This window comes from Ciona robusta, chromosome 7 (genome assembly GCF_009617815.1).
Source record: "Ciona robusta chromosome 7, ASM961781v2".
In the NCBI taxonomy this organism is placed as follows: Eukaryota; Metazoa; Chordata; class Ascidiacea; order Phlebobranchia; family Cionidae; genus Ciona; species Ciona robusta.
This window is the reverse complement of record NC_143241.1, coordinates 2,553,188-2,561,254: the sequence shown is the minus strand read 5'-3', so window position 1 is coordinate 2,561,254 and position 8,067 is coordinate 2,553,188. Positions and strand designations below refer to the sequence as shown.

General features: G+C 34.2%; 2 protein-coding genes across 3 annotated transcripts; both read left to right on the top strand.

The window, feature by feature from the left end:
• The first annotated feature begins 645 nt into the window (after positions 1 to 645).
• Positions 646 to 4,421, top strand: LOC149733705 (uncharacterized). 2 transcript variants are annotated; one of them, XM_089881979.1, is made up of 5 exons: positions 646 to 812; positions 1,444 to 1,614; positions 2,698 to 2,813; positions 2,850 to 2,892; positions 3,626 to 4,421. In XM_089881979.1, the coding sequence occupies exons 1-5, from the start codon at positions 726 to 728 to the stop codon at positions 3,839 to 3,841; spliced, it is 633 nt and encodes a 210-aa protein (XP_089738105.1). In that variant the 5' UTR covers positions 646 to 725; the 3' UTR covers positions 3,842 to 4,421. The 2 variants fall into 2 exon arrangements, with proteins under 2 accessions (XP_089738105.1, XP_089738104.1); XM_089881978.1 differs by having other exon boundaries at positions 2,698 to 2,892.
• On the top strand, positions 4,421 to 7,123 carry LOC149733704 (uncharacterized). Its single transcript, XM_089881980.1, has 4 exons — positions 4,421 to 4,588; positions 4,875 to 5,048; positions 5,670 to 5,786; positions 6,373 to 7,123. The coding sequence occupies exons 1-4, from the start codon at positions 4,466 to 4,468 to the stop codon at positions 6,535 to 6,537; spliced, it is 579 nt and encodes a 192-aa protein (XP_089738106.1). The 5' UTR covers positions 4,421 to 4,465; the 3' UTR covers positions 6,538 to 7,123.
• Positions 7,124 to 8,067: the final 944 nt, after the last annotated feature.

The window sequence follows — 8,067 nt, the reverse complement described above, 5'->3', positions numbered from 1 at the left end:
AGCTATAATTGATTGCGTATTTACCCAAGCAGCCTTTTACGTTTACAAAGCAATTTTTAAACGTGGAATCATGTTTTTTTTAAGTGACACATTTCCGGGTCATTTTGTTGCACCACCATGATTTGCAAAAAGCAATGAGCCAGTGTACACCTGATTCGCTGCGTTCGATTTTTATGACGCAAGTAGCGTTGCCAGACAACAGCATGACGGCTGCAGAGATATCCATGCAGTACGTGTTGGCTTGGTTTATTTTAGAACACAGTTTCCTCTTCCATTCATTATAATGGACACTATTGCGTAACAAATACAAATCTAAATGGCCGGGCAATATTATCAAAACAGATTGTTATGGGGTATATGAAACAGAATTAAGTACACCAGTTTAGTCTTAGGTCTGGCATATTAGTCAACATTGGTAAAAGGAACTTGCAGTTTAAATGTCCTATTGAATGTCTGTGTTTTTCTACTAAACGAGACTTCGTCTTTTGTTCTCAAACAAAGGCAAGGAACAGTGGTGTCTCGTATGGACTGAATATTTACTTTTGCTTTATGAGGGTATAAGCATAAGGTGTCTTTTATTTAAAAGGTCGAGACCATAGCTATGTTCATAGGGTTAGGGTTTCATGCAATTACAATTTTAAATACTTTATTTACTCTATAATATAGATTGAGATAGGTAGAATTTGTGCTACCATTTTAATTGTAGTAAAATCAAAAGATAGAAAATGGTTGTCGAGGTAGCTGATACTGGCAAGAAGGAAAAGGAAATGCCTTTACCTGGAGCATTCTTTGAACAAAGACAACAAGCACCGGTTAGTTATTTCCACGTTGGTTATTTCTTATTAGAAAGTCGTTTCCAAAAAAATGCTAATTTTATCGATTTTCGAGCGATATATTTTATGTGTGCTTTTGACATGTCGTTTTGCTGTAAGACACGCATTTTTGTTGTTTTTAATTATTATTTTTTCGTTATCGAAGAGATATGTAAATATATTTGATACTAGGCCTATAGTTTAAATGTCAACATCGTGGAAATTTATGTTTGTACTTTTAATATAAAAAGCGATATCGATTCGCGCCACATTTTATAAAAAATATAAGGTTGGGGAAAGACAGGACACAGTTAGCACATAGTATTCCAATATCCTGATCGTGTTTTAAACGATTAACAACGGTCTGTGGGAGTCGTGAGGATGCGGTTAAATAATTCTTTAAATTTTGTTTGTTTACTACTAAACGGGACGAGAAAGTAGAATGGAAAGGTGTTCCATCTTACCCCACCCGACTAAATGTTCTAAGTGTTTGCGTCTTAATAAAAAATGTCTGTTTTTTGTAACAGCATATTTCACCAGTTCCTTTGGTTTTGAATTTATTTATCAAATCCTATATACCACTTGCTGCCCATATGCTTGTAAATACAATTATATTATTTATATTATACAGGGTTACGTTCCAATCAGCCGACCAAGGAAGCGCGGGCGATGTGCATGTTACTTGTTCCTTGTCCTTACAATTTGTTGTTTTTTGGCAACATCAATTTACTTCGGGATAAAATCGAGCCGACTTCACCATGCATTGAAACACCAACGAGCAATGATGTGCCCACCAATGAGAGTGAGTTTTTATTTATTTACTTTTAGGGCGATTTAGGACAGTTTTTGGTTTGTGATTTTGCCTTTTCCTTCTTTGTCTTAGTAAATTTTAGGCAACATTTCTTTCAGTTTTAGATTCTTATTTGCAATCGTCCTAGATTCTTTGTCGTAAAAGTGTGTTAACAATTAACATTTATACAATCTGTTTAATAAGTACATAACATTGTGTTTATTGTTTGTATACCGTGCTATTTGGTGCGAACGTTAACAATATAGGCTATCAGGCGTATGACCAGTTTGGCATTTATTATATGTTACTTTGAATTAATCACCATGAATCATGCAGCCCGATGACGTATACGCGTATTAACTAGCGCTGTAGCTAACACTTTATAGCTTCATATCCCGGGTTTTATATTTCTAATCAACGTATATTTCTATATTCACTGTCGTCCGCACCGTGACGCAGTAGTTGGCGCACCTGTCTTTATAGAGAACAGAATAAAGCTGGAGCTTATTATAGGCTTGACGCTGCTACCATTGTTGTCATGTGTGTCATTGTGCAAAACACAAGGCACTTACTTCGACCCAATGGATCGCGTACGAGTTGCCAGCAATACATTAAACAGTACTTTAAAATAACAAAAATTAAATGTCGTTTTTGTGCTGGTAACTCGTGAGCTGGCACCAGGTGTACGAAATAGAACATGCTTCGCTACGCCAAAAGTCGTTGCTTCGCTACGCCAAAAGATAAATAAGTTACTCTTATTCATTCACGCACTAGAATGACTAGATATTGTAATACCCATAACTGTCGCCTCATGAGCCGAATGTCATATTGTAGGGTGAGGGAAGACGGGATACCTTTAGCACATAATATTTAAACTTCCTTATGTTTTAAAAACTACCAACGGTCTATTGGAGTCGTGAGGATATGGTTAAATACCTTTTGAATGTTCTTTGTTTTGCGTAAACAAATAGGAAAGGGGAAAATAGAGGGAATAGGTGTCCCATTTTCCTCTCCTCTACTAACTTATCACATTTTCCCGTGATCGGCTTTTATAAGTTCTGGGAAATCTTAACTTTTTCTTTTAACCATATATAGATCATGGATCTCTTTCCGAATGGTATGGATGCCATTGAAGGCAGACACCGTGAAGGTGGATATCAAGGAAATTGGCGGCCATGGCGCCATCACGGTGGTGATCGTGATCATGATGGTGATCGTGATCATGATGGCGATCGTGATCATGATGGCGATCGTGATGAGGATGGTGATCATGACGGAAACGATGGAATGGTAAACTCATATTGTATGCATTAGTTTAAACAATAAATTGCCAGCGTAGTCGCCATATGTGCTTGCTTCAATATACCTATAGTTACCGGGTTCGATCCCCGATGCTACTACCGTTGCTGGCGTGTGTGTCATGCTTTTTAACTGTACTAGTAAATCATCAACAAAGTTATATACATGATAACTCGTAAGCGCGCACGTGGTTTTTGGAAAAAGTTACGCCACGGGAGAATATATAAAATACCTATAATTCATTCATTTTTGTAGTTTGTTTGCTATTATATTGTTTAGTATATAGTATGGTGGGGTAATATGGGACACTTTTTTGTTTTAATTTCTCGTCCCATTTGGTAGTTACAAAGAACGTTCAAAGAATTAAAAAACAAGATTGTTTAAAACACGATTAAGATATTTGGATATTTTGTGCTGAATGTGTTCCGTCTTTTCCTATCCTACTATATACCTGGCTTTAGAGTTTGTTTTTTTTTGTAGTTGTAATTTTATATTACGTAACATCGAAATGCCAACGACTTATGGTCTGTGTAAGGGCGCCTGTCCAGAGTTTAAGGGTTTCGACGCTGCTACCATTGTGGGTGGGTGTCCTTTAAATCCACACAGACGAAAAGTCAAAAGCAGGAAAAAGCTATTTTGAACGAAACACTCGTATATATCTACTGTAGTACGCTGCCACCCGCATATAAATAATTTTATTTATTTTTAAATGTTCAATCTACAGAACGCTGAAGGAACACCAGAAATGTGGCAAAAAATGGCAACAAAATTGGCCGAATGCATTAAAGTGGTCGAGGAAGATGCAACCCTTGAAGAAGGAGCAATCACTTTCGATATAAATTCAGAAACCATCACCATCAACCTCAAATGCGCGAAGTCAGTTATGGCTAAAATCATGAGGAATCTCTGGGCCAGAGGTTTTGGTCAAATCATGAATTAAAGGAACGAGTGAAGAAAACTTTTATGTACATTCGTGCACAATAAACAGCAGCCTTTTATTCTTAATACATTATGCTATAGTGATTCATGGTTTTAATTGTAACTTTTTCCAATTGAAGTGATAAAGACATTCTGTTATATAGGTATCGACTTTTTTTTCTGATGTAATTTCTATAAGCCTAAAAACAGGGAATATTTTTAGGGCATAAACTTCCCGTTTATTATTTTTGTTTCCTGCATTTGAAATTCACATTCAACTCTTTGTTTTGTAAGTCTGGCATATTTTATTTTCTCTTCTATATGTACATATATTCTACTGGTCACACGCAAGATTGCACTTGTAGTTAAACTTATTCAAGCACACACAACAGCGTTTCTGTAACTTATAATTTCATTTTATAACATTTCAATCCATTTTCAGTTTAAATATCAAATTTTAAAAAAAACATTACAAATTTAATCGAATGTTTTTATTTTTTCGTCTAAGATTTTATTGGGAATTGTAATACTTTAATTTTAGTTTTTTTTTTTAAATTTATCAGTAATTTCGGTTATTTTGAAAATCGTATTTCTTTGTACAGGTTTAAAATAGGATATTAATTTTAAAACTTAGTGGTTTTGTAAAATGGTGTTTCAAGTGTCTAGTGGGTTCAAAACCCCCAACAAGGACGACGCCTTCAGTAAAGAGAAACTTCCTGAAAATGAAATGTTTCCTGTCGCCATAGATGACACAGCACAAACTCCATCGGTATGCAAACATATATTTGCTTTAATTCTTTGGCGTGTTTGATTATTTTTAACCTATTTTTATATCGAGTAAATAACCGTATTTTCATTGTTAATGTTGGCATAAGAAAGAAAAGTAATATTTTTTTAGGGATGTGTTTGCTCTCAATTTTTTACTTATTTTACTGAAACGGAGTTTTATTGTATACGTAAAACTGCCCCTCAAAAACGTCAAATTTATAATTTAATTTTTCTGATTAATTTACCTTTGAAGGAAAAATTCGAATTATTTTACAATTTGTACTCAGGCGCCTCCTCTATACGTTGAGGCCCAGACTCGTCCCTGCAGAAAAAGACGCAGTACTTGCAACCTGTTTATCGTGCTCGGGACATTAATTCTCTTGTTCCTGATTGGCTACACAGCTTGGTCATGGTTCAGCGTTCATAAATACAGACGGGAAATGAAGAATCCTTGCATGATGGTAGTAAACAATTAAAAAAAATTACTGCCTTTGTTTCTTAAATTAATTATAATAGATTGGGGTAATATGGTGTTTTCATTCTATTTTATTTTTCTATCTTAATAATAAAGAAAGAATATTTACATAATTATATAACGCTTCCTCGTGACTCTATAAGAAAGCTTTGATAATTGTTATAACAACAATTGTAAGTATATGAGCTATACATTAGGTGCCAACGTAATCTATTTTACCCCACAGTAGTTAGTTTTATAAGTTTTTTTTTCAAAAGAAAAAGATTTCCAAATGTTTGTAATTGCATACTTAGTGTGTTAAGTTGAAAGTAGTATTTAAAAAAAAGTTAAAGTATGGTTGGGTAAGATCATCTTTCAAAGATGGAATACCTTTTCATTCTATTTCCCTTGCCATTCTGGTAGTAAACAAAGTAAATTAATTATAAAACTGTACCCTCACGACTCCCATAGACCGTTGTTATTTGTTTAAAACACGATCAGAATATTTAGATATTATTTGCTAAATGCATTTCATCCCCCGACCCTAATATATATCTTTATGTAAACAAACAAAAATATCGTTGTTGTTATGCGCAATTTTAAACATTAAAGAAATATTTTTCAACAGGACGGTTACAAGAACCCTTTTGGACTCGACAACCGTCCAACCACCACCCCCACCACGCCCACAACAACAACTCTACCCACAACAACTACCACCATAACATTGGACGGAGGACAAGTGGTAATATTTTGCACAAGTTTTCATATATCATAAACGACGAAAACTATAAGTTACCTTTTTTATTAATTTTATTTGTTACAACGTTCAACGTATAACGTCATGACTATACGCAGTATACACTATACGTCGGCTTAATTTTTTCCTATATTTAAACGACAATTAAAAAAAACAACACTATTTTCATTTTAGTTAAGAAGCTTGTAAGTAGGAATTACCCGCTTTTATTACATATAGTAGGGTTGGGGAAGATGGGACACCTTTAGCACACAATATACAAATATCCTGATCGTGTTTTAAACAATTAGCAACGGTCTAAGGGAGTCTTGAGGATACGGTTTTATAATTCTTTGAATGTTCTTTGTTTACTACCAAATGGAACGAGAAAATAGAATGAAAATGTGTACCATCTCCCCCACCCTACTATACGTATTTGCAAAAATTACCCGTTCTTTTTGTGCATATATAAGCAATTACGAACGAATAATGAGTACATATGTTATAAAATGGGTTCATAGGCCAAGAAATAATCTCTATAAAACGTTTTGTACATCTTATATTTATACAGCGAGTGTACTTTACTTTATAGAACCTCCTGCAGTCGTCCATGAACACCCTCCTAACCACTTGCGTGCGGGAGTTGATAGTCGATACAACAACCGGTGGTTTCACAATTTATGACATCGATCCAACGTGCCTGAAAAACCTAATGCTGGATTCTTTCAAAGTTTGGTTTTCCAATATATTGGGATGAGAAGTGTATTAATACCAAGCACATACAGATGTATGAAAACTGCACTTTTGTATATAGTATTGCACATTTATATTCGACAAAAATGATGTTTACTTTTTTTGCAACACTTCGAATACCTTTTATCAGTAGTTATTCTAAAATTAAATTTAAAGCTAAGACTGTGGGGTAAGATGGATACTGTCTACATAATATGTTTTCTTTTTCTTGAAAACAATTAAAAAACGTTTTTTGGAGGCTTAAGCATAAGTTTATATAATTTTGCAAAGAATAAAAACAGGAACCATCTTATCCCAACCCAGCACTATATAACAAATAAACATGTTTTCCTATAATTTCTTCCTAACAACAGCTCTTATTTATGTAAAGTACATTTAATTTCATGGAACATCTTTAGAAATCTCTTTTCTGTACTTTCATTTCTACACGTGAGCACATTTTTTCTGTTTTTATCTTTAACAAATTTCAAACGGCCATATAAGGCTTTAAACTCCAATCAGGACATTTGTATATACATAAACACCATGTGAACAACAATTAGACTTGTAAATTCGAACCAGCGGAAAAAATAAATGTATAAAACATACAAGTTTTTGTACTAATTATCCATTTCAAATGCATATATTTTACCTTACAGAACAAAATGATAAATTCTAAACTTTTTTTTTAAACAGTTTCTTGTAGGTGAAGTTATATGCCGCCACAATATTTGAAACAAACTTACACGTTTTTTTTTACTTAAAACAGCTGTTTTAGTCCGAGCACTTTGAGCCATAAGAAAATTTGCTTGAGAGCGCCAACTAGCGAGTTAAATTTCGAGAATAATTGTAACATTTATGAAATGCCAACAAAGAATGTATTGTACTGCGAGTTAGAAAGACATAATATCCCATATTTGCTAACCGTGCTTTACCAACCAACAACGCTAAGTCGTGAAGGGCACGAAAATAAAATTTTGTAAAAATTCTTTTTTTAAAAAGCATAAAAACATTTTTTCTAGCCGCAACTCGCACATGCGCAGTAGGATTAAAGGCAATCGAACACAGTATGCCATTGTTTGATAAGTATTCAAATTTCCTAAAATAAATTAAGTTAAAAGTATTGTAATATATGAGTAACTGCTTTTAAATATTCAAATATGCCCAGTTTAAACAGTTGTTTTGGGCAAATTGTTTTGCATTTAAAGTATACGACCACTCTGACCTTTGCCCCGAAATGTATTTTCTTTCAACCATCAAACACCAACCACACCCCACAGTGGGGTATAGTTCACGCTGTACGGTGGGGTATAGGGCACAGTGACGGTGGGGTAGTGTGTGTATTTTTAGAATAAAAACCCCCGGATTTTAGGTAATTATTGCGAAATGTCGGCGTACATAACTTTCATATATCACCTGTGTTTATAGATTAGTTGTCGACAAGCTGTGTTTTATTCGTTAAGGCGACTGCTATTGTTATAATCTTAGTATTTTACATTTAGATTTGGTTTAACATATTCAATGGGGTAGGGGAAGATGGGACACTTTGTCAGAC

Coding starts and splice junctions, on each gene's coding strand:
- LOC149733705 (XM_089881978.1), top strand. CDS start 726: ATGGTTGTCGAGGTAGCTGATACTGGCAAGAAGGAAAAGGAAATGCCT. Junction 813..1,443: donor AACAAAGACAACAAGCACCG/GTTAGTTATTTC, acceptor TATATTATACAG/GGTTACGTTCCAATCAGCCG. Junction 1,615..2,697: donor TGATGTGCCCACCAATGAGA/GTGAGTTTTTAT, acceptor AACCATATATAG/ATCATGGATCTCTTTCCGAA.
- LOC149733704 (XM_089881980.1), top strand. CDS start 4,466: ATGGTGTTTCAAGTGTCTAGTGGGTTCAAAACCCCCAACAAGGACGAC. Junction 4,589..4,874: donor ACACAGCACAAACTCCATCG/GTATGCAAACAT, acceptor ATTTGTACTCAG/GCGCCTCCTCTATACGTTGA. Junction 5,049..5,669: donor TGAAGAATCCTTGCATGATG/GTAGTAAACAAT, acceptor ATTTTTCAACAG/GACGGTTACAAGAACCCTTT.